Source organism: Mandrillus leucophaeus, unplaced genomic scaffold (assembly GCF_000951045.1).
Source record: "Mandrillus leucophaeus isolate KB7577 unplaced genomic scaffold, Mleu.le_1.0 Scaffold248, whole genome shotgun sequence".
NCBI classification, from domain to species: Eukaryota; Metazoa; Chordata; class Mammalia; order Primates; family Cercopithecidae; genus Mandrillus; species Mandrillus leucophaeus.
In genome coordinates, this window is record NW_012102565.1 from 890,849 (window position 1) to 916,262 (window position 25,414).

At 56.6% G+C, this 25,414-nt stretch overlaps 1 protein-coding gene across 1 annotated transcript in view; it reads right to left on the reverse strand.

The window, feature by feature from the left end:
* Positions 1-25,414, reverse strand: part of CAMK2B (calcium/calmodulin-dependent protein kinase II beta) — a 107,391-nt gene that overhangs the window by 27,887 nt on the left and 54,090 nt on the right. The window contains exons 3-5 of the mRNA XM_011983244.1: positions 16,275-16,334; positions 12,192-12,246; positions 7,234-7,299 (exon numbers count right to left, since the gene is read on the reverse strand). Of these exons, the coding sequence (XP_011838634.1) occupies positions 7,234-7,299; positions 12,192-12,246; positions 16,275-16,334 (181 nt within the window). The remainder of the gene's footprint in view (positions 1-7,233; positions 7,300-12,191; positions 12,247-16,274; positions 16,335-25,414) is intronic.

Consider the following 25,414-nt stretch of genomic DNA (forward strand, 5'->3'; position numbering starts at 1 on the left):
CAAGAGGAGGCACTGGGGGCAGGGGCAATGGTGCTGTGTGGCCTGGGGTACCAGGGGGACAAAGCGAGTCAAGTGGGGAGGAGATGCTGGCCAGGAGGGGCCTCTGGAGCTCCTTCCTCACCTCCAAGGCCAGCAACCCTGGCCCTGGCCCTGCCTTCCCCTCTGGGTCCGTATCTGCTCAGAGGGCACAGCCAGGCACACAGAAGTGACTTTCAAAGGAAACACCCCTGTCCCCAGGCTCCTGCTGGCCAAGCCTGACCCTAAGCTGGGCACCCTCAGGAGGGAGGCCAGGCTGAGCCTGTACCCTGCAAGGCGGGCTGAGGTGAGTGGGCCGGGTGAGAGGGCTGGAAAACCAAGACAGGAAAGGGCCAAGGCGGCTGGGGGTGGGGGCAGACGGCTGCCTGGTGAGTGACAAAGCCCCAGGCACCAGGACGCTGCTCTGTGCTGGAGCAGAAATAATGTGCTCAGGCACATGTTATTTCATTTTAATAAAAAGTGAAACCCGCCTGGGCGTGGTGGTTCACACCTGTAATCCCAGCACTTTGGGAGGCCGAGGTGGGCGGATCACCTGAGGTCAGGAGTTCAAGACCAGCCTGGCCAACATGGCGAAACCCCGTCTCTACTAAAAACATAAAAATTAGCCGGGTGTGGTGGTGCATGCCTGTAATCCCAGCTACTTGGGAGGTTGAGGCAGGGAGAATTGCTTGAACCCAGGAGGTGGAGGTTGTAGTGAGCCAAGATGGCTCCACTGCTCTCCAGCCTAGGCGACAGAGTGAGACTCCTTCTCAAAAAAAAAAAAAAGTGAAACCTAAGCTTCCACATTGGCTGGTGGCTACCGTGTTGGGCAGCTCAGTTCCAGCAGCACTAGGGGCATCTAGCTCAGCTCCCAGGGATCTGAGGGGCTGGGCAGGGGGCTGTGTGTGCGCAGCACTGAGCACACGGAGCTTCCCCTTCAACCCTTCCTCTCATAGTCAGGGAGGGCTGTTGGCAGAAGTCCCGGGCTCTTCCAGGCCATGACTGGCGGGGAGGAGAGGTCCAAGATGCTCTCAGGCCACCTCCCTGACACCTGTCCTAGAGCACATCAGACCCTGGGCCACGGAGCCCCTGCACACACCGAGAGCCTGTGGCTTGAATCTGCTTCTGCCCAGGTGCCCCTGGAGCCCAACACAAGCCCCTCCCTGGGGACAGCTCCACAATGCAGGGTGATAGCAGCCACCACCTCCGAGGCTGCCCTGCTGGGCCTGGAGGCATTTGCCACAGGCTGCCAATGCCCACCTGCCTGGGGTCTCAGCCACCGCCCCACTGGGCAGGGTCAAGGGAGGGACGGGAAGACCCCCCTCAAGACCCTTCTATCGCAGCCAGATCCTTGGGGACAGGAGGGTGACCAGGGTCAGCAAGATGAGTGGGCTTTGTTTTCCTAACAGCAAATTCAGAGAGGACACGGGAGGCCAGCCCTCTTCCTCAAATAGCTCCCACCCCTCCTGGTCCCATCTGCACAGCGTCAGCCATTACATTTAAAAGTGAATCTGAGTTTCCTTCTGAAGAAACCCAGCCCTCAGAGTCCTAACGGGTAAAGGACTCCTGAGGTGTGTGGGGTCAGGAGAAACCAGGCCCAAACTCATGGGAGACAGCCCCTTGGTGGTGTCACTTCAATGTCACCAGAGTGGGAGCCACAATCCTATCTCCATGCTCCATGTGCCCTGGGGTCTCCTGCCTTCCCTCCTCCCCATGTGCCCTGGGGTGTCCTGCCCCTTTGTTGAAACACCCTCCCTTCTCCCTGGCCTACACCTAGAGACTTCTTCCTGGCCTCTTCTGCTCCTGCAACTCCCGTAGGGGGCTGTGTCCCTGAAGTCAGCCCATGACAAGCCTCTATGAGGGCCATCTACTTCCCATGATGCTCTCATCTGCCTGGACCAGCCCCTCCTCCTTGTTCCTGAGGGGGCCTGGCATCTGTTCCTTTGAATGGCCAACTGTGTCCTGGCAAGGCCTGTGAGCCTAAGCATGGCGAGCTGGCTGTGGGGGCTTCCCTCTGGTGGGCAGACTCAGCCTCCCTATGGGACGGGAAGCCTGGGCAGCGGGGGATGAGGCTGTGGGGTCAGATATCCACAGCCATCCAGATGGGTCCAGATGCAAAGTGAGCTCAGTGTGGCCCTCCCAGGGGCCAGCCGGCCCCTTCATGCACTGCTGTGTGGTGTGGACGGTAGCAGCGCTGGCCAGATCCTATGGTCAGTCTTGGCCCTGGTTTGTCCTGGGAAAAGCATAGATCTTGGGCTCCTCCTGTCCAACTGTGTGCACTTTTCCCCAGCCCATCCTCGTGGTCCATCACTTCCCTGAGGGCTGGACTTTCCTCTGCCCTTAGGCACTATCCTGGTGGAGTGATGTGTGCAGAGGTTGTGGTCACCAGGAAGTGCTACCTCCTTGGACACCAACATGCACCCCACAGACTACTGCTGAGGGCGAGAGTTGAACCTTCCTCATCGACCTTCTTTCAGCCTCAGACTTACTAAGTCCTGGCCGCAGCTCTGGCCATGCCCTGTATCCTCCTTCCTCCCCAGATGTCATCGCCCCCTGACTCCACACTTGGCTCACCCAGTCCTCCTCGGCCTCCCCTGCTAGTGGTGCAGGGCCCCAAACCCATGCCAGAGACAGGGGGACTATGGGGCCAGCATTGGGTCTGCACCTCTCCATGGTGTCCTTGAGGGTATGATGGGGACTTGGCATGTGTTGCTGAGATCAAGTCCACCCCGTCCATTGTCACACAGGCTCCAGGCCCTGCAAACGCATGCTCAGGATCGAGTTGGCTGAGCAAGCCAGGGGTTCCCAAGACAAGGCTGCACCCAGCAGGGTAGGTGGGATGGGACAACCACCTGGCCTCGGACAGTTCATTCAGGGCGGTCCCTGCACTTTAGGGACCTGTCCTTATATTGCCCTTATCCTGGTATAATCTCAGACTATGGCCCTTGGAGGATGTGAGACCTCATCGTCACGCCATCTATCTGCCCTCACCTTCTGTTAACATCGCTGTCTTCTCTAGGAAGGGCAGATCCCCGCTAGGTTTGGTTTTGTTTTTTTCATGTTTTGAACAGTTTGTAAGATGTCACTCTTGTGATTAGAACTGTTTCCAAGCAGCATTTGGGACGTTATTCTCAGCCTGGGCTCTGATGTCCTCCCCCTCCGGGGACAGTCAGCATTGCACACAGTCCCTTCACTCATCTTTCAGAAGTAACATTGCTTTTTTTTTTTTTTTTTTTTTTTTGAGACGGAGTCTCTCTCTGTCACCTAGGCTGGAGCTCAGTAGCGCGATCTCGACTTACTGCAACCTCCACATCCTGGGTTCAAGCGATTCTCCTGCCTCAACTTCCAGAGTAGCTGGGATTACAGGCATGCGCCACCACGCCAGGCTAATTTTTGTATTTTTAATAGAGATGGGGTTTCACCATGTTGGCCAGGATGTTCTCGATCTCCTGACCTTGTGATCCACCCGCCTCGGCCTCCCAGAGTGCTGGGATTACAGGTGTGAGCCACCGTGCCTGACCGCCACTTTGCTTTTTAAGGATTTTTTAAAAAATGGGTTCTAAATGTTTTGAACTTTGCTTTCCCTGTTTGAAGAAGACATGGGCACCCTTTAGTTCCCCCATAAACTCCAAAGTAAGACCCTGCTTCCTCCTAAGATGAATTTCCAGCTTTGTTGGTTAGAAATGAGTTCAGAAAAGCAATGACTGTTCTGTTTCTTCTTGTTCCTTAGATGGGGCGCATCCAGAAATCTGTCAGCTGCTCCACGGCAGCAGCTCCTGGCCCTTGGCAGGTACCAGGCAGGGCATTAGTACACTTGCCCTGGCTGCGTCTGGGTGGTTCAGAAAGCACCTCCCTGCCCAGGTCTGGCCAGGAGGCCTCGGCCCATCCTGTCCCATGCCTGTCCTTCTTTACCTCTGTCTCAGCACAACCCTGACTATTCAGACGTGGGGCTCCGCCCGGGGATAAGTTAAGCCCCCTCCTTTGCTCCAGTCCTGCCCCGAGTCTGTGGCGATGCCTGTGGAGTAGGGACCCATGAGAGCCTCTGTCAGACTCTCCACCAAGATCCACTGCTTGAAGGCTGAAGCTCATGCACAGAGAGCAAAGCCGCTGCGGCCCCAGGCAGGGCACGAGGCTCACCCAGAAAAAAAGGAGCCCAAGGCTGCTGAAGCCTGAGGAGGGGCCTCGTGCCAAGGCTGTTGCACTAGCAGGGCCAACCCAGGAGGGGTTCTCCAGGAGGCTCCTTCCCTCTCCATGTCCCCTCTCCCGCTCAGCCTCCAAAATCACTGCCCAGATCCTGGCACCCTCTACAGGACGCAGGCCGTGCACCCCCTCGCTCCCCACAGTCTGGCTACGGAATGCCCTCCATTTGAGCTCCAAACCCTCAACGGAGGCAGTGGAGTTTCTAAGAGAACATCTCTTCTGGCTGGTTCCAAGGGACCCCATACACCAGGGGTGCCCTCTGCATCGGGAGTCCTGTGAGAGGAGGTGGGGAGACCTGGGTCAGAGCAGGGAACACTACAGTTTGCTCTGGCAAAGGTTCCTGGGACCTGAACAGCCCAAGCATTTCCTGAGGACCCTAGAAATCCCTTTCTTCTCCCTTCCCGAGCCTACCTGAGGCTGCTCCAGACCTCGCCAGGCCAGTTCTGCGGTCCCCCGGCCCACAGCAGAAAATCTGGGGTTCAAGCAGGTGGGACTCCTGCTGCCAGCCAGGCACCCCAGGGCCCGCCACGGGGAGGGGCTGTGGGTGTGTGTGGGGGTGCTGTGTGGCCATCAGAGACTCAGACTGAGGAGGGAGATGCCGAACAAGCCCGTGCCTGTGGATTGGGCAGAGGGGCTGGCGCTCCGGAGGGAACTGGCCTGGTGTGATGAGGAAGTCACAGGTGACCCCTTCGCCCCCATGGCTGGGGCTGCCCCATTCCAGCCTCCACCTGGGGCGGCAAGGGGTGCAGCATTCTGGGCAGCCTGACTCTCAAGCTGCCCCCAGAGCGGGAGACAACAGGCTGTGCTTCCTTCCCCAAACCTGATGAACACAATGACGCCGGAACCACACAGTGGGGCCAAAAGGGATCCATGGGAGCAGAGGGGCTCTGGGCGGTGCAGGACATCGCTAAGGAGGCAGAGGGAGCATAGGAGACAGTGGGGCACAGGGGGGCAGGGGAGAGGGCTGGAGGTGGCAGGTGAGGAGAAGGGTGGGAGTGAGGGGCCTGTGATGGGGCATGGGCAGGGGGTGAGGGTGGGTGAGGGTGGGGCTGTGGTCTAAGGTACTCCTGAGCCCTAGCTGTGGGGTCTGATCTGCTGATGGGAGGCTCTAGGAGGCCACATGCCCCTACCCTTGCCCAGCATCTGCCCACCCCTCAGGGCACTCCACCCACCCTAGGATCCCACCTGCCCCGGCAGGTGTCTGGATGGGCCACCAGGGACCCTCGAGTCTACCTGGCCAGCAGGCAGGCAGCAGCACGCTCTGTGACATATCTCACCCCAGAAGCTCAGAGCAGGGGGACAGGGCTCCGTTCCACTTTCTACTTTTCTTCTAAGTAGAATATAAAGGAAAACCTCGTCTTCCTCCGCTCCAAGGGCACAGGCCTCTCCAGGCTGTTCTGCAAACTACAAAGTTCCTCCTCAAGGATCCTTAGAAAAGAAGCCAGTGCCCCGAACCCCACAGAAGTCTGGGGCCAAGAGACTCGCCAGTTCTGTCCCTCTCCCTGCCCAGCTCTAGGGGAGGCCCAGTGGCAGCAGAACTGCTCGCACTGCCCATCAGGGACGCGGGCCATGTCGCCAAGGGCAGTTTCCTATTGGTGCAGAGGCAAGTCACATCAAACTACTCCTGTTACTTTAAAAAAAATTCATTTTTCTGGATCAGAAAAGTAATACATACTCATTTTAAAAAGGTTTTTTTTGAGACAGAGTTTTGCTCTCGTTGTCCACCCAGGCTGGAGTGCAATGGCGCAATCTCAGCTCACCACAAACTCCGTCTACTGGGTTCAAGCGATTCTCCTGCCTCAGCCTCCCGAGTAGCTGGGATTACAGGCATGCGCCAGCATGCCCGGCTAATTTTGTATTTTTAAGGGTTTCTCCATGTTGGTCAGGTTGGTCTCGAACTCCCGACCTCAGGTGATCCGCCCACCTTGGCCTCCCAAAGTGCTGGAATTACAGGCGTGAGCCACCGGCCTGGACTAAAAAGAGTTTTTAAATAGACAAAGAAGATACAAATTTAAAATCATCCACAATTTCACTACCTAGTGAGGTCCTCCGTTAGCCTTATTTACGTATTTATTTTTTGAAGACAGGGTCTTGCTCTGTCACCCAGGCTGGAATGCAGTGACACGATCTCGGCTCACTGCAACTTTGAACTCCTGGGTTCAAACCATCCTCCTACCTCAGCTTCCCAAGTAGCTGATGTGCATGTGTGCCACCATGCCTGGCTAATTTTTTTAAGTTTTTGGTAGAGAGGGGGTCTCATTATACTGCCCAGGCTAGTCTCAAACTCCTGGTCTCAAGCAATCCTCCTGTCTTGGCCTCCCAAAATGTTAGGATTACAGGTGTGAGCTACCATGCCTGGTCTCAGGTTTTTTGTTCGTTAGTTTGTTTGTTTGTTTTTAATACACATCTCTGTGGCAGAGCAGGGTGGGCAGAGCCCAGTGGGCAGGGAGTAATGCTGTCAGCTGTCCTTGAGGTGAGATGTACTATTACAAGAGACATCCTTGTCAGGTGTCAGGGTGGCATCTGGCCTGGGCCACAGCAGGCTACCAGTGGCCTATGCTTCCAGGGACTGGGCCCTGTCACCTCCCCAGCTGACATCTGCCATCCCTCAATCTGGTCTCCAGCAGCCAGGCCACCAACAGCCATCTCTGAGACCATCTGTCCCTCTTCATTCCCCCTGGGGAGGGCTGGCCTTGTGGGAAGGGCTGCCTGAGGGTCCACAGGAAGCCCCACCTGGATGGAGCCCAAGTTCCTCCATTCCATCCCCACACTGGGAGGCCCACAGACCCAGGGCCAAGCCCTCTGAACAGGGCCCTGGGCATGGAGGGGAGGTGGCCTCTTGGCTCTGCACTGAGGTTACAAGTTTCCTTTGGCTTCATGCCCATCGCCCTGGGGTGTGGGTGAGCAAGGATGCTCAGGACCAGACGTGAGTCAGAAAGAGCAGCAGGAGTGGGTGAAGGAGGGGTGGTGAGGGTATAAGGGAAGAGGGACAGGACAGCGTGAGGGCTCTGCACCCACCTGGCATCAGCCTCGCTGTAGTATTCTCTCGCCACAATGTCTTCAAAGAGCTCCCCACCAGTGACCCTATGGGAGAAGCATGAAGGGGTCACAGATTCTGGAGACCCCTGTCACACTGTCACCTCCATTACTACCACCACCACCACCACTATCATCGCCATCACTCCCATCATCACTAATGTCACCATCACCAGCATCATCACAATCATCATCACCACCACCAACTACCATCATCACCAACCACCATCACCATCACTACCACCATCACCACCAACCATCACCATCACCACCAACCAACATCACCACCAACCATCACCATCACCACCAACCAACATCACCATCACTACCACTATCACCAGCATCATCACCAGCATCACCACCACCAACTATCATCACCAACCACTATCACCACCACTATCACCACCATCACCACCACCATCACCACCACCACCACCACCACCATCACTACCATCACCATCACCATCACCATCATCACCATCACCATCATCACCATCACCACCACCATCACTACCACCACCCTTACCATCACCACCACTATCACCATCACCACCACCACATCACCACCACCACCATCACCACCACCATCACCACCACCATTAACACCATCACCACCATCACCATCATCAACACCACCATCACCACCACCATCACCACCATCACCACCACCATGACCACCATCACCATCACCATCACCAACACCACTATCGCCATCACCAACACCAACACCATCACCACCATCACCATCATCACTACTATCACTACCATCATCACCATCACCTACACCACCACCACCACCATCATCACCATCACTACCACCACCACCATCATCACTATCACTATCACCACCATCACACCATTACCATTATCATCACCACCACCACCATCACCATCATCACTTGGGACTGACAGCTTACTAGTGCTTACTTATCTATAATGACATTTAACATTTCAGTCCTCACAACCACTCTATGACTTCGGTCTATACTCCATTTTTATGGATGAGCAAACAAGTTTCAAAGATTTGGTGACTTGCACAGAGTGGGCAGCACAGGAGCTTTGTCTCGGGGTCTGCATTGTTACACCCAGGCCTTGTGACTCAAATTCCAAGTCTGAGAAGATCTGGTCTCCCCTCCTCAATACTCTCCCACTCCTACTTAGGGCCAGAGTGGTGGCCCTTGCACAGGATCAGAGGCCCAAAGACACGGTGCCTAAATCTGGCCTCTTTGGTGGCCCGGGGTCTTGAGGTGTTCAAGGTCCCATCTCTAGGAGGAGAACAGAGATGACAGGCAGAAGGGAGGTCTCTGCCCACTCTCCTGCCCTGTGTCTCCACCCAGTGAGTAGTCATTGGGCTCTACGGTCAGGATAGACCCTGTGAGCAGAAGCCACAATCTGAAGGGCCTCTGGGAGCTGGGTAATGTGGGCATGGAACAAAAAGGTGGAGGGGCTGGATGCACGGCAGGGGAGTAGGACAGCCCTCCATAGGTCTGCCCGAGCCCCTCACACACTCAGCCTGCTTGAGTCGGCTGGAAGACTCCCCTAGAAGTTCCCACCCCTGAGAAGGTTAGGGTCTCTGCTCCCACACCACCTCCTGTGACCCTATGTGTGGGGCAGGCCTGTGGGGCCCGAACCCCTCCTCTGCCTCTGCACCCTCTTCCCCATCCCCCCACCTGCTCCACTGCACTGCCCAGGCACTGTGGCTTCTCTATCTGCCTGGCAGTTTTCCCCATTGGTTCTGGAAAGTAGGGCTTAGGTCTTCCTCATTTTTGGGCCCAGCACTTGGGGCTGGGCTGGTCCATGGCAGGGAAGACCCAGGGAGTGGGTCTGTTTAACATGTGACCTTGGCACATGTGGATGCTCTCTCAGCACTGGAGAAAAAGAAAAGTGAGCATGTGTTGAATGTTGGCTCCCCCCTGCTCCAGCTAAACACATGCCCTGATGATCCCATTGAATCCCCTCAACATCCTTCGAGCAATGTGAGGGTGAAATGCACTGGGAAGACACTGGCACCTAGCAGGGCATTAAAGGACTGGGTGTTCCCTTTCCTTTCCCCGTTTTTCTGTCTGGGCTGGGGGCTGGGGGCTGGGGGCAAGGGCTCTGCCTCTGTTGCCTGACTGGCTCTGCTGTTCTGTGTCCCCAACCTGCACCTGACATAAGACCTGGAGCTCTGCTCACCCTTGCTCACTCCTCTGCATGCCTCTCTCACTCCTCATGGGCCAGCACATTTATACAGCCAATCAACCACCAGATCAACCACAAGGAAACAAAACAGTGTTGACAGGGGCCCTTCCCAGGGTCATCTGGTCTGGCTCCTGAGCTTGGCCTGTCCGTGAGGGGGTGTGTGTGCATGTGTTCACATGTGTGGGTGCCTGTGTGTGCCCTTGTGTACATGTATACTGGCTTGTGCATGTGTGCACATGTGCATGTGTGTCTGCATGTCCGTCTGTACCTATGTGTGCCCATGCGTGCACTCATGTTCATGTATATTGTTTTGCATGTGTGCATGCGTGCCTGTGTGCATGTGTGTACAACTGTGTGCCTGTGTGTGCCCTTGTGTACTTGTAGAGCAGTTTGTGCATGTGCACACATGTGTGCATGTGTGTCAGTGTGCATGTTTGTACATGTGTGTGCTTGTGTGTATACATGTGCATTGGGCAGGAGGATCAAATCCCACATCTAGCCCAGCAAGGGTCTGGCATGCCCCAGTGTTGTGCTATAACTGTCTAGGTCTTGGCACACATTAAACACAGATTAGGCTCTGTAGATGCTGAGTCCAGGCACAGAACAGTAGCTAAAAGGCCTTAAGGTCTTGAGCCAGGGCTGCAGCCCAGAGTCCCTCCAAGGGGTGCCTCTCTAGGGCTGGTGCCAGGCCCTCTGGGGTGCTCTGTGTGGTCAGGAAGCTGCACCTGAGACTCCCTGGCCAGGGCCATCTAGTGGTTCAGTTTCAGGGAAGGGAGTTTGCTTCTCCACCCACGTTGGTTGCTGTGGGGAGTTTGGGAGACTCAATACCGGCCCAGGAGGAACATAGTCTGGGAAGGCACACATATGATTTCATGGTCCCCTTTCCTTAGGCTGTGGGGGACACATGGCCGATTCTAGGCTTCAGCCATGGCACCTATGGGAGCTTCTGTCCTCTGGGTGTGCAGGTGTGTGTGAGACCCTCTATTCCCAAGCCTGGCTCTCAAGCCCTGTGACACTCCCAAGCAAGGGGAGTGGGGATATCTGTCAATCCCCTAGAATCCACAGAGTTCCCAAACTACCGTGGAGCCTCAGGGCCTCCTGAGGGCGATGCCAGCCAACTCCAGAAACCACTGTCCCGGCCCTCTGCTGGCCTGAGGCTGGCTGAGGCACAGGGGCCATGGAGGTTTGTGGGGAAGACATGCAGGGTCCTTCCTGACTCACCAGCCAATGTCTTCTTCCCAGCCTGCCTCAGGGCCTCCACTGACACCTGCCTGACATGTGCTTGGCAAGGTGGGAGACATGAGAGTCTCTCAAATGGGCACACACATGCACGAACACACCACCCTTTCTTCTCCTCAGCTCCTGTGACACATGCAGCCATCTGTTGACCACCAGGGCCCCTGGACAGGACCAATCCCACAGTCTCTCCATTTCCTGGGAAAAGAGGCTGATGGAGGTGTGGTGGGGCCCACAGGTGTGCAGCAAGCCTGCCAGCTCCCCAGGGCCACAGGACAGACGTTTCAGGACACAGCCTCAGCCAGGCCGTGGCGACTGTGTCCAGGTCAGCCCCAGTCACCTGGCTGGTGATTGCAGTTGGTGTCTTGTGGGACATGCAGGGGAACCTGAGAGGTGGCCAAGCCCCTGCAGGGACAGTCTCAGCTTCTCTAGGCCAGAGAACCTCACGTGGACAGAGGCCTCCTCAGGCCTACATGTGCCATGGCCTGTCGTCTGTCACTTGAGGAAGGAGGAGCTGAGAGGGCAGTCCCCATGCAGGCGCGTCCTATCTCTGCTTGGCCTGCACGCTCACAGCAGCCATGGGGAGGGCCTGGGGTAACCATGGCAATAGCACCAAGGTTGGGCTTCTCTGGCTGTGCGGCCGCCTGGGGGCCACAGGGCCAGGCTAAGAACTATGGGCCCTTGCCCAGGTCAGGGTCCTGGAGCAGCACTGACTCACAGACAGCTAAATATAGCGCTGCTTAGCAGGAACTGTCAAAAGTGAGGGAGATGAGATCACTGCTTCTAAATCCGGCAGGAAGTGAGAGGCGGCAGCGGCCCCAGACACCTTCTCACTGAGCTACCGCACACACACTCATAAAACACTCACACATGCACATTCATGCACACACACGCACACATGCATGCACACACATGCAAACACACATGCATACACTTGTGCCAGTGTACCCACATGCACATACCTCCACACGCTCACTCACACATTCACACAATACACATGCACATGTATGCACATCCCCACCCATATGTACCCTGATTTCATGTGCTCACACGCCCCCATGTGCAAACACCCACACACACACATACATGTGCACATGCTCACATCTCACAGCCACATTCATAAACACACACATGTGCGCTCACGCCAGCCAGCGGTGTCCCAGTCCTTCGGACGAGGGCTCCAAGGAAAGAAGGGTGAATGCAGCTTCTGACTGACTATTCCTCTGGGGTCCACCCACCCACTGCCTCCAGTGTACCCTGTTCTGTGTGGAGGAGAGGGGGAGCCCAGGATGTCAGCCTTGCCTCCGTGGGCCTCAGTAACCCTAGTGCAAAGCAAATGAGGAGAAGCGAGGGAGGCTGGGCCAGGCACAACTTGGAGCAAGGGGACCAGCAGCAGAAGCACACACAAGGGAGTGGCCAGCCCACGGGTTGGGACTATTCCCTGGGGCTGGGGAGGGTGCAGATCCCACCCTGAGCCAAGGCTGGGAGTGAGTGTGGCGAGAGTCCCCAGCTCTGGAACTTACAGATCGAAGACCAGGTAGTGGAAGCCCTCCTCGGAGATGCTGTCGTGGAGACGCACTGTGGGGACAGAGAAGCCATGAGGGGCTGGCAGTAGCCCAGGACACACCCCCTGCCTGCCTCCATACCTGGCCAGGCACACCACGAGCTGTGTAAGCCCTAGGGCTGCCCACAGGATCGGGCTGGGTAGGGCCTAGGTGGGCAGGGCTGAGCAGAGTGCTTTGGGCCCTGTGGGCCAGCTGACCACCCAGCGAGCACCCACAGGGCCTCTGGGCCCCTGCCCTTTCCTTGCCCTCAGCTGCCAGTCTGGTCACCTGTCTCCTTCTGCCAGAGAGAGACCAGGCCCTTTTGGTCCCAGCCTGGGCCTCAGTTGCTCCCAAACACCATGGAGATGAGCAGGAGGAGCTCACACCGCCAAACCCCAGAAAGGAGCCGCCACGAAGCTCCACGTGAGGAGAAGCTGGGACAAAAACCACTTGTTATTTGTCTTGGGTCTTCCCAGGGCTGCCCTCAGCCTTCAGGCTCTGTGTCTTTGCTGTGTGCTGCCGGCACAGGCTGGCGGGCAGGGTCCCCGCCCAATGCAACATCATCCAAAGGTTGGGCCCTGAGCTCCAAATCCAGAGCTGGCATGGTCAGCAGGATGGACCACCATCATTCCCTCCTTCCTCCCTGCACAGCTTCCCATGACAATCTATGTGCAGCGTGTCTGGCCCTGGAACTCTGCCTGGCGCAGGGCAGGAGCTGGTCAGGATGTGATGAATGAACGAGTGGATAGATGAAGAGGCGAGGGAACAGTGAGTGATTTCAGCACAAAGCAAGCAACCTCAAGGCCTGCTTTTCCTTGAGCTGGAGATGTGCCCTGTACTAAGCAGCAAATATTTTCTAGGAATGACTCATTTTGGACACTCTCCCACGTGCCGATTCTGATGATTGCTAGAACAACGAGGATGATGACAGCCAACACACTAGGGGTGTTCTAAGCACTCTGTGTGTGTTATTTCATTTAACCTTCCCGACCACCCTGAGAAGTTACAGATGAGGAAGCTGAAGCACAGAGAGCTTAGGTAAGCAGCTGACAGTCACACAGCTCACAAAGGCAGAATAGGGCTGTGGACTCAGGGGACAGTCTGGTTTGAGGGCCTGCACCAGCCTCATTCCCTCTAGTCTTCAAGTCCTGGGAAGACGAACCCCTGAGGTGTGGCTCTCCTCCACCACTTGAGACTGGGCCACAGACACTGAACAGGTAAGGCGCAGCTGTCTTCTCCTAGGTTCGCAGGCCCCTGGGCCTCAGGCAGCCCCTTCCTCGGATGCTCCAGCGCTGTTCCAGTTTCTAACTGGCTGCCAGTGCCCTCCCTCCTCTGGCTCTGGTTCTCCCAGGGGCCTGGCCTGATAATGTCCTTACATCCGGGAACTCCATGTGGCCTCTGGGGCCTAGGACTCACCCTACAGATTCCTGGACTCCAGCAGCCCCACACCGATGGCCCTCCTTAGCCCCTAAACCTCAGACAAGATGCCCTCCACCAAGGGCAGGCCAGGCCCCAGAAGCCTCCACAGAGTCAGAAAATATAGGGCAAGCCCTGCCTTTGCCACTTGCTCTGGCTGTGTGACCTGGGGCAGGTTGCTCAGACCATCTAAGCCTCAATCTGCCCCTCTGTGAAATAGTATAAATAGCACCTCTTCACGGGGTGGCCATGAAGATCAATTATGTAACCTTTGTGGTGTTCTGAGACAGTGAGCACTAGGTGAACCACAGCTCTGTGACCATCACTGTCACCATCATCACCTGAATGTGAAGAATCCCAGGTGACCAACGCTCCGCACCAGGGCCTGGGGCCCACTTAGAGCCCTGGGGTTTTTGCAAGCCCAGTGCAAAAAGACCTGCTCCACTTCTCTGCCTCAGGCCCAGTAGCCCAGCCTTCTCCTCTCTGCCCCCACCAAGCCCCATTCTCAAAGAGCAAGGTCTTCCCCAGACCATGTCCTGGGTCAGCTCCCTGGGCGGAGGGCAAATCTTGCCCACCAGGGCTGTCTGGGAGCTGATGCTGACCTCTGTCAAGCAGGGACTCCACCAGCTAAGGCACTTGGTCTGAAACCAATGTCCCCTTTCCCTCTCACCCATCTCTGGCTGACTTCTGTCCCAAGAGCAAGGATGCCCTCTCACTAGGTCCCCTGGACCCTCTCTTCACCCCTACGCAGGCTGGCCTGTGTGTCCCTAAGACATGGCGGATCCTGGAGGCCCACCAACATCCCGCTTCTAGCACTCGCCTGTGAAACCTCTGGAGTTAAAAAACTCACCCCTCCCCACTCCTTTCTAGTGGGGGCTGCCCAATAAGCCCAGCTGGGGGCCCAGCAGGATGGCCCCTCTGAACTGCCCCACCTGGGACATGCTTCATGAAAATCACACACTCAGAGTAGAGGTGATCCCAGGGGCCACGGAGGGGATGCCCCCAACAGAACCCCACGGGCAGCTCCAAGGGAGGCCCTGTCATCCATGAAGGTACCTCACCGCTCCCTGGGGGTGCTGCAGGGCCATCCTCATGGTGGGGGCTGCCCCTGCCCTCAGGCACCCACCTCCCCATGCAGGCCTGGTGGGGTGGGGCAGAGGCAGATGGGCTCTGGGGGTGGCAGTGGGAGGGGGGATCCCACCTCCTCAGCAGGAAGCAGGCTGCTCAGGCCAGATGGAGCACTGGGGGTCTGTGTGGGGAGTCTGGGCCATGTGCATGTGGACACTTTTTAAAAAAACATTTTTAACATTTTAAAAATAGTTATATACTTATTTTAGTGGTTTAAAAGAAAACGTAACTGGCACATCAGACGGCGCATTCACACACAGGGCTAAGTAAAAAAGTGAATTGTCAGAAAATCTATTTAAATAAAAACGGTAAGCAAATAACACTGTGGGCAGCGTACAGAGGTGGTAAATAAATAAAGTCCTGGATTACTAAGAGGAACCAGGGTGAAGAGTCCAGTCTGGATGCAGTGGGACGGTGGGCAGCGGCGAATCTCTCCAGGGGCTAAGCTGCAGCAGTGGGACCCTGAGAGCCCACCGGGGGCTGCAGCCTGGCGCGCGCCCTGGAGTTGGGGCTGCCGCTTTCCATGCTGGGGTCCTGCTGGGTCCACTGGGGCACCTGCCCCTCTGCCCAGCTCATTGGTGAAGCATTGGATGAGGTAAGGTGGTTCCAGTCCCCTAAACCAGGCGATGAGGGTTCGGCGACCTTCGGAGCCAGGCCCAGGTGAGTGTGTGGATGCCCCAGGCTCCTAAACAGGCTCCCAGTCCCCAGCTGTTCCTTTGGAACAAGCACACCTGGGGTCCTCCTGGCATAAGTGAATCAGAGCTTTGGAGGAAAGGGCCCAAAATCCACCTGACAGCTCCCCGCGTGCGTCTGAGGCCAAGAGCGGCTGCCATCCCCAGGGCGTTTCCTGGCTGCTCCCCAACATGGGCAAGGCCTGGGCTCCAGGCTCCAGATGCCCCCGTGGAGCAGCTGACTCTGGGCCAGGGTCACTTGACCTCAGACCGTAGTTCCAGAAGCCCTGGGCCAGCAAAAGAAAACAGTAGGGGCTCTCAGCCCGAGGACGGCATGCGCTGGGGTCTTTGGTCAGTCTTTGTTTTCCTTGTAATTGGGCCATCTTGTGGCTTTTTTGAGGCCACAGAATGTTGAGGCCCCTGTGTGTTCTCAGCAGAATGGTGGCTCAGTGTTATGGTGGCTCAGAGTTATGGGGGTTACATGCTGGGCACTGGCTCAGCGGAAGGCTCTGTGAGGAATGTGTCCTTTACCTTCCTCTGCAGCCACTGTCACCAATGCCACAGACAAGACCCAAAGGACAGAGTGGGGTGGGGAGGGGACCTGTCCAGTTGGGTGGAGCTGGGCACCCAGAGCCCCGCCTTGGGGCTGCCCTGGCTCTGAGCACTCCCTGGAATCATGTCACACAGGACAAAGTCCTCAAGGTCAGGGGAGGAAAGGGGGCGTCCTCAGGGGCTTCCGGTGGGATATTTCAACAGAGAAGAAAAGGAAGTCTTTCTGTATCTCTTTGAAAGTCTGATAGAGAAACCGGAACAGGATCCATCCCCCCGCCCACCCCGGGCCGCTCACCGATATTGGAATGCTTCAGAAGGCGGCAGATCCGAGCCTCTCTCTCCAACTTCTGGTGATCTGGGGGACAGAAAAGAACAAGGCGTCACCTCCTGCCCCAGCAACTGGTGGCCCACGGATTGTCCATGTCAGGAGAGGCCCACCAGGGTGTGCCAGGGCCTCTGATGAAGCGAGGAGTGGTTGTGACCCCACAGTGAGTAGTCGTGCCCCCGCCAAGGGAACACCCTTCGTGGGCACCCCCTGGGCCACTGGTGGCAAGGCTGGGGCAGGGACCAGCTGGCTTGTGTTTGGGGTGGAGAGGCCCATTCAGGTGGTGAGCGCTACTAACTCGGGGCTAAAAGTTTCCCTGGATGATTCAAAGTCAGCAGTGCACTGATTTAATCCTCCACTTATTTGTCCTAATTCCATACTCTTTGGAGCTTTTGGCTGAAGCCAAATTTGTTCTTCCGAGGCAGGGGAGGGGCTATCAGAATGGGGCCGGGAGGGGGTGAGGGTGTGCCCCGGAGCCGGCTGGCAGGAGGAGGAGGGGAAAGCCTCAGAGAGGCCTTGCTTGGGGGATAGGAGTAAACTGGTGGTGAAGCAGGAGGTGGCCCCTCCTTCCCTCACCACTCTCCTCCCACCCCACAAGGTGCAGGGCCCAGATATCTGGACACTGGAGGTGTGGAGGTGACTGGTGCCCCTTGGGTGACCCCTCCACTGGCCCCCAAAGGATGGAGCAACTTATCTGCCAGAAATTTTACATTTCAATTACAGGCAGGAGGCTTTTAAAAACTGATGGAGATTGTAATAGCAAAACCCAAAACCCCATACTTCCTCTGACAGGACTCCATGCGCTGCAGTCCCACAGGGTCCCATACAGCAATGCAACAAAGTCCTCCACCAACCCCCACGTGCAGGTAGCACCCACATCCTAATAGTATGTAGGGAACGAGCAGCAAAGGAGGACTCACAGTGTGCTCTTATTTACACAAAGGTCGAAACTAGACAGTCGGTGGGCACAGCCGCGCATGGGGAGCTGCGAGGAAAGGACAGTGCATTTCAGAGTTCAGGACGTGACTGGGGAGGGCGCATCGGTGTCTGGAGCCCCCTCCACCTGCCCAGTGCTGAGTCCCACCACAGGAAAGGTGAGCAGGGCCAGGGGGCACATAATTAATACACAAGATAAGACCTCGGGGATGCCTCCTTCGCCAGGAATGCCCAGTAGCGCCCAGGAGCAGGGAAAGAATGAGGCTGCAACTTCACAATCTTCCTCGGGAGGCACTGAAACCTCTGATCCCTGGGCTTAGCAGAAACTTGTCTGCCTGCAGGAAGGGAGGCCTGGCCGAGTCATGTTTGGGGTCAGTTCCCCTGGAGCAGGTGTGGCGGTGGTGGCCTGGGGTATAGGACATGCCTGCAAACACGTATAGGCCTTGAGTGAGAAAGCCACGCCTGCAGATGGGAAGGTCTCTGGGAGCGGCATCCCCCGACTTCCCCCTCCCAGGACAGGCATTCGTCTCCCTGCCCTGGCCACCTGGCTGCCATCTGCTTCAAGCCCAGCCGCTTGGCATCCCACGAGAGGGATTCAGAGGGATCTGACAGAGCCTCCAGGTGGCACAGAGGGAGTCAAACCCCACCCCGCTGTTTTGCTGGAAGCCCAGGGCATACCTGCTCCCTCCCCCACCTGCACACCCACCTCAGCAAGCACTGCACAGTCTTCTAGAACACCCCAGTCCCTGCTCCCTCTCCCTCTCCTCTCCCCTCCCACTGAAGTGGGAGCTGAGGTGCCAGGAGCCTCAGGGATTTGTGATGGCAGAACTGGAATCAGCCCAAGTGTCTGTCAGCATCAGAATGGAAAAATCAAACATAGTCCTAATAGAATACACACGGTGTGGGCTCCGTTTTCCTATCTGCATGGAGCTCAAAACCCAGCAACACTGGACACACCTGCGGAGGGGAGGGGTCCATGCACGAGGCCTGGCTCCAGTGGAAAGCAGGGGATGGATTCTTGTAACACCCCCAACCCTCATCCCTCTGGGGTGGGAGGAGGGAGGGCTCTCAGTGTGCAGGGCGGTGAGTTCATGGGGTTATTGTTTTATTTCCTAGTGTCTTTCTTACACTGATTCTGAACATTTTTCAGACATAGAGAAACACTGCAACAATAGTACACAGCAATCGTGTACAGCACTTCTGTACAATCTCCCTGCCCCGCCCCGCTTCCATATGACACACTCGCTTTTTCTGACGCGTGTGTAACACCAGGCAGCACTCAGGTGTGTCTCATAAGGACAGGGTGTCCCTTCCATAATCTCAATGCAGGTCCTAGATTCAGTAAATCGAATGCAGATATGACACTCATGTCTCTAAGCTACAATCCACGTTCCACCTTTCCAACCTGTCCCAATAAAGTTGATGGCTAATCTTTCCCCAGGACAGGATCCAAGCCCAGGACCACACATCGCCACGGGACGTGTGGGCCAGCGCCAGGCTGAGGGAAAGGAGGACCTGGGAGAGAGGCGGTGGAACCATGGCACATAGTTTCCTTTTGAAAAATTGCCTGATTAGAGTTAAATCAATAAAATCATAAATCCAAATCAGGAGAAAGATGCAATTATGAACGCACTCTCCTGGGACACAGATAATTTACATGCCTGTGTTTTATTACTGAAACATCGCCAAGAGCTGAGCCCCAGCCCAAAGATGATACCTATTCCTGAGCACGTGTTTAGGGAGATAATTATTTGTGTGGGGCGAAGAAAGGGCATCTGGCTGCCCAGTCCTGGCACCAGGTGTCCACTCATGGTGGCCATACAGATTGCTGACTGGTCCTCTTTCTGTAACACCCACAACAGCACCTCGACCACCTCCTCCCAGCAGCTGCAGTAGGTTAGCGCTCAGAGAGCCGCTTGGAAACCATCAACCATGACACAAGATCTAAGCTGGTAACATCCAGACACACACGTCGTATAGCGTGCTTCACTCTCGGTGCCAGGTTTATGGCTAATGTTGTTTTATTCGTTAACTTCCCCTCCCCCAGTTTTGACAGTGATCATGTGTTACTTCCATAATTTAGCAAAGCATTGTTTTTAAAAAAGATTTTGATCCTGTCTCCAGTGAGCAAGCTACTGATTCAATATGACAAGGATGTTTCATAAAATCTGCTATGGTAACATTTGCCCTTAAATTTTAAAAAATCAGGCAAAAAATAAATCTAAGCGGATATAAGGTGACTCTGGATGGGACTGAGAAGCCACAAGAAGGAGGGGGCAGGAGGAGGCGGCATTCTCTCTGGACCTGGCTCAGACAGCCCCATCTCAGGGCAGGCCAGAATCCAGCTTCCTAACTCTGTGCATATACTATGATTTCCTTTCTACAAAACCAGGGACATTATTCTCAGCTTCCACATTCACATCGTAAACCCCTTGTCATGAACAAGGTTAAGTAAGTTAAACTGAACCCAATCCAGTGCATAAGAAATGTGCCCTGGCCCTAAACAGTACAGCAGAACCTGGCCCTCGACAGTACAGAGGAATCTGGGGGAAGCCCCAGTTCAGTCCTGTTCCCTGCCCCAGACAGTGGAGCAACCACATCTTGCTCATCCCTGCCTGCCAGCCTCATTCTGGGGGGCTCTGGTCCCCAGGGAATCTGCTGGACTCAGGAGACCAGAGCAGTGGCCACTGAGCAGGTCCCGAGGCCAGCAGGCCTGTGGCGAGAACACAGCCGGAAGTCTGCCAGCAGCGGCTCCCTACCTGTCCAGGGCCCTGTCAATGCCCCCGGGACCCTAGCAGGGCATCCCTTCCTGAAGGAGGTCCCAAGAGGCCTCCTGAGTGGCCAGCCCTGGCTATGCCCACTACAGTGACGTCCTGGTCAGGGCCAGGCAGTGAGTCACGTAGCTCATCCAGGTGACCCAGTAAGAGGGGCTCACCAGGTGTGGGGGCTGTGGGGGCTGAGTGGCCAGGCCTCAGGGCTGTGCTAGGTTCTCTGAGGGGCCTGGAGTTGGGACGCTCAGGGTCACCCAAGACCCCTGATGCTCTTCATCCTCACTGCCACATCTCACAGCTGGGCAGGGATGTCCGTGTGGTTAACATTTTATTAGGTAGTATTGATGCAAGTCACAGAAGAGGTGCCACACCTCTGTAGGTTGTGAATCCAACGACAAGGAAACCCCAAGAGCCTACTCCACCCGACAGCTGGTGCCTGGTCAATTCCTCAGAAGGTGCTGGATCCCCTCTCCCCATCGGCCAATGTCAGGCTCAGGCTCATGGCACTTCTACGCGCGCACTGGCTCCCAGAACTGCAGTTCCCTGCGATGCTGAGTTTTCCTAAAGGAGTCTAAGAACAGCCTCTGACACAGACCATGGGACAGAAAGCAGCGGCTGGGGAGTGAGGACACAGGCTGAGCCCCTCCCAACCTCCAGGGGACCTCACCCCATCAAGAGGAGACCCCTCTGCCCTCCTGCCCTCCCTCTTCTTCTCCCATCCCAAGACCCCTGGCCAAGGTCTTGGGGGTCCAGGGCAGACAGTCCCTGGGGCACAAAAAGCCAATGACAGCAGTGCCTGTGCCTCTTGTTATAGCAGAGTGATGAGCAGAGTGTTCTCAGACCCTGATTCTGCCTGTGGAGACTCAAGAGGTGATGCTTCAGTGGGGTTTTAGAGGATGAGTAGGAGTTTGCCTACTCATGCTGGAAAAAGACTTGGTTCTCACACCCCCTCTGATGTGAAGCTTGGAGAGGGAACTCGAGTTCAACCAGCTCCTAAACGCTTGGGCATCTTGCAAATCTGCACCCTAAACGGAGGCAAGGGCGTATGTGTGTGGGCCTGTATTTAAGCCAGAAGGTGACTGACCCATCAGTGCGGATGCAATTCTACACATGCGCACACGTGTGTACACATTTACACACCGGCTCCCTAAGGGGGTGGCTCAGAGAGACGCTGGCAAAAGCATTGCTATTTATTTCTCCTACCAGAGAAACATCCCACAGATCAAATACAGCATTCATTTATACCCCCATAAAAGCATTTATCAAAAAACCCCCCAAACAACAATAAACCCCATAAACAATTGTCCTCAAAAAGATCAGGCTAAACCAGAGCCTGTAATTATCCGCCTGCCTGCTTGAATTCTAATGATAGTGATAGTGCGACATCCTCCGATTCCAGCCCTCGGGGAATGCCGAGCGCCGGGAGCTTTTCTAGGTGATTTAGCTACAATCTCGGCAGAGAGCCCTGGCCTGCCGGCCACTCATCTCGCCAAACCTGCACCCTGGGTGTCCCCCGAGGTCTGCACGACAGGTGGGGCCAAGTGCTGGGGCACAGACAGGCTGGGGCCACCGAAAGACAGGGAAGAGAAGCACCCCCAGCCAAGCCCTGTACAGCCTGCTGGGCTCATCTCAGGGCAGGCTTCTCACCCGCTCCCGCACACATCCCAGGACGCCGAAGACACCCGGACCGCGCGGGGCAGGCTGCTGGGCTGGGACTCAAAGCCAAGGCCTCTCGCCGAAGTGCAGGGGCTCTCTGTGATATGCCACTTGGTCCGCATTTCCTGCTGCTCTCTAGACTGGTGGGTGGTGCCTGCCTGGTGGCTGCAGTCTCTGCTCAATGCAGAATCTGATATTTACAGCCTGCAGATGCTGGCTGTGGGGGCAGCAAGGCCGACATCACAGAGGAAGGGGAGACAACCCCACACCGGCACCAGGAGGGCGCTCAAGGGCCCAGGAGACAAGGCTCCCCTCTCTCCCTCACCCCACAGCCTTCTCCAAAACACTGAGAGCCCAGCCGATCTGGGTTACCTGCCTGCAGAGGCCCGACCAAAGCAAACCACTCATGCTTGTGGGGAAAGACAAGGTCGTGTTACACTTGCCTAGATGTCCAGCCTCTCAGGAGCAGGGACCATAGACCCTCCACCAGCAGCCATTCCCAGATCCACAGGACCCCCGAAGCCTCAGCGTGGAGCTCTGAGGGGCGGGGTAGGGGAGTGGGGGCTCCTCCAAGCTGTTACTACGCTGGCGGGTTGGCAGCTGGCACCCACCACCATGAAGGTGACAGGGGCAGGGGCCACCTCAAGGTGCCCACAGCCAAGTGCAGGAAGAGACAGGACCAGGACATGGGCACAGCCACGTGACCCATCCCGGAGCACCTGCCACATGCCAGGCACCGTCTGTTCTGTGCACATTACAGGCATTAACCTATTTCATTCCAAAAATGCCCTGAAAGACCAGGAGTGGCGGGGGAGAGACTGCAAACCTCTCATGGTGTGGCGGGAGCTCCTCCCCTCCTGCCACACCACCCTCATCAGTGCAGGAGTCATAGGGTCCCCTGAGCTAAGAACAAAGAGAAGCCAGCTGAGGGCGATGGAAGAGGTGGACATGACGGGGAAGGACATTCACACCAACCCTGCTGCATCTGCAGGGTGAGGCACAGGGCAAAGATGAGGAAACTGAGGCACAGAGAGGAGCTCAAAGCTGCCAGGGCTGAAAGGCCAAGGCTGGGTGACTGGTGGGGTGGGCAGCGTAGCCTTCAACATCCCAAAGGCACACTTGTGCATGGCTCTGGGGACCCCTCGTGTCCCAAGTGGATGGCACCCAGAAGCCATGGTGTGACCAGTGCCCCCCAAGGGGGAGGGAGGGTCTTACAGGACAAGGTTACATGGTTTGGTAAATCATTGATGTTTGTTCCCATAATTTCCTCTTTCTTTCTCCAGTGCCAAGAAGGGGTCCGGGATGGAGCTGGCAGAGGCTTCCCTGCCCACCCAGTCCCCCTATGCCATCCTCCACCCTCCCCGCCCCTCCTCCTCCCCGGCAGTGGGTGAGTCACAGCAGGGGTGGGGGGTGGTGAGTGAGAGGAACCAGGGAGAAGGGGAACAGGAGGGCGTGGGTGGGCACCAGGCCCCCTGCCAGCCACCAGGAGAAATAGCAGAGCTGGCACCTCCAGGAGGACACCGCAGGGCACTGGGCGGGGGCGGCGGAGGGGCAGGAGGGGGAGGCATGAGGCCCACCTGTGTCAGGAATGGCTGCTTCCCTCTCACCCCAGAGCCTCTGGAGTTGTCAGGCCCAGAGACCTGGAGGAGGCCTGCCGGGTAAGCTCTGTGCTGGCTGGGGGATGCAGTTAGGGCCACCTGGGACCACTGCCACCAGCGTCTAAGGGCTGGGGGGTGGGGCTCCCTAGGTGCCATGAGTACTACCCACTGTGTGGCTTGGGACAAGAGATGGCACCTCCCTGGGCCTCATCTGGAAGATGGCTGTAATAATGGTATCTGGCCCCAGGACTGTGCTGGACTGAAAATGGAATCATGTGTGAAAATCCACATGGGCCTGGCACAGGGTGGGTGCTCAAGAACGTATCCCCCCACTCCGGGCAGCCCTGCCTCACCCCGAGGGAGGTTGCCAGACCCCACCATGGGCCCATCACTGGGCGCCCCCCAACAGCATTGGCGCTCTCCACCCATTTCCTCATGCCTGGGAGGAGATCCTCAAGGACAACCCCTTCTGCTTATCCGCCACACAGCCCTGCTGGGGCGGGCACGGGGATGGTGGGCATGGCAGAAGGGCTCTGCTCCAGCTGCCCTGTCCTGGAAGTAGTGGCTGGGGAGGGATGGGCCAGAAGCTGCATCCTGTGCCAGCTCCCACCGTCCCGCCAGCTTCTGGTTCCGCAGGGCTGGGGCTACCTGGGGCTCTGCTCCTCCAGGCTAAACCAGCAGCTGCGAGCACAGACCAACATCAAGACAGGTGGTCCACCTGTGCGCTGGACTAGGGTGGCAAGGACACCAGACTCAGGGCTCTGACCCAAGCCTGAGGCTGTCTGGCTAAAGGTACTGTGATGCCAGTGCCACGCTCCAGAACTCAGGCCCTGCACAGGGGCCTGCTGTGGGATGTGGTACGCCACCAAGGCCTGGGCCAGGAAACTGGCTGCATCCAAATCCCACTTGGGGGCCTCAGTTTCCTCCCACAAAATGGATTCAGGAGATGCCCTGTCAAGTAGTGCTGTTCCTGTCCAGAGGAGACTTCGAGGGCCACAGCAGAGAGGGGCCCCCAAATCCGCCCCCCATCCCCACGGAGCTGGGCACACATCTGTCCAATACTCCAGACCTTGCTGGGGCTCAGCAGCCCCTTCCTGCACTGTCAGCACGTTGGCAAGACCCATCAGCCTCAGGTGACCTGCACACCTGTCTCAACGACCTGCACCACCATAGCGTGAGACAGCTTTCTAGACATTTTTTCTTTTCCTTTCTTTTTTTTTTTTTTTTTTGACGGTGTGTTTCTCTGTCACCCAGGCTAGAGTGCAGTGGCGTGATCTTGGTTCACTGCAACCTCCGCCTCCTGGGTTCAAGTAATTCTCCCATGTCAGCCTCCCCAGTAGCTGGGATTACAGGTACGTGCCATCACACCTGGCTAATTTTTGTATTTTTAGTAGAGACAGGGTTTTGGCATGTTGGCCAGGCTGGTCTCGAACCCTTGACCTCAGTTGATCCACCCGCCTCAGCCTCCTAAAGTGCTGGGATTACAGGCAGGAGCCACCACGCCTGGCCCTCTAGACTCTTAAACGGCTTGCCAGCATCCACATCAAACACCAGCCAGGCATATTCTGCACCCTGCCTGGTACCAACACACTTAAGCGTCCCAATTCACTTCAAGGCTAAACTTGACTGTACTCACACACTAGTGACAGAGTGCTCAGGAGTCAAACGCAGCCCTGTGTGGTACTGAGTGGCTGGGTCAGCAGAACCTGATAGGATATCCTGGGCCTTGACACTAGGCCAGTGGGGTCTGACCTTTAATTATGTTTGGCCATGTCCTGGCCGGCTCCTACAGACTCTGGTAACAGAAAAGCGGGGATTGGCTGTGGGGTGGGGCAGGAATGGAGCAGGCAGAGGCCAGCTCACATCTCGGGGCCAGCACTTGCCAACCTGGGCTGCCAGCACTTGCCAACCTTGGTAGCACTGACCTTGGATTTCTTTGAGAACAGAGAGGGTAGCTGGGTGGGGACGAGGGAGTGGCTTCCAGCAGCCCCTCTCCTCTGACTCTCCTCCCTGGCCGGTAAATGTGAAGTAAAACCAGTCCTGACCCGAGTCAGCTTGGACCATGCCGCAGGGACTGCCCATCCAGTCTCGGGGTGCAGGCCGGTTTAGGGGCTGAAAGGAGGCCATGGGCAGATCCTGGCCATTCCTC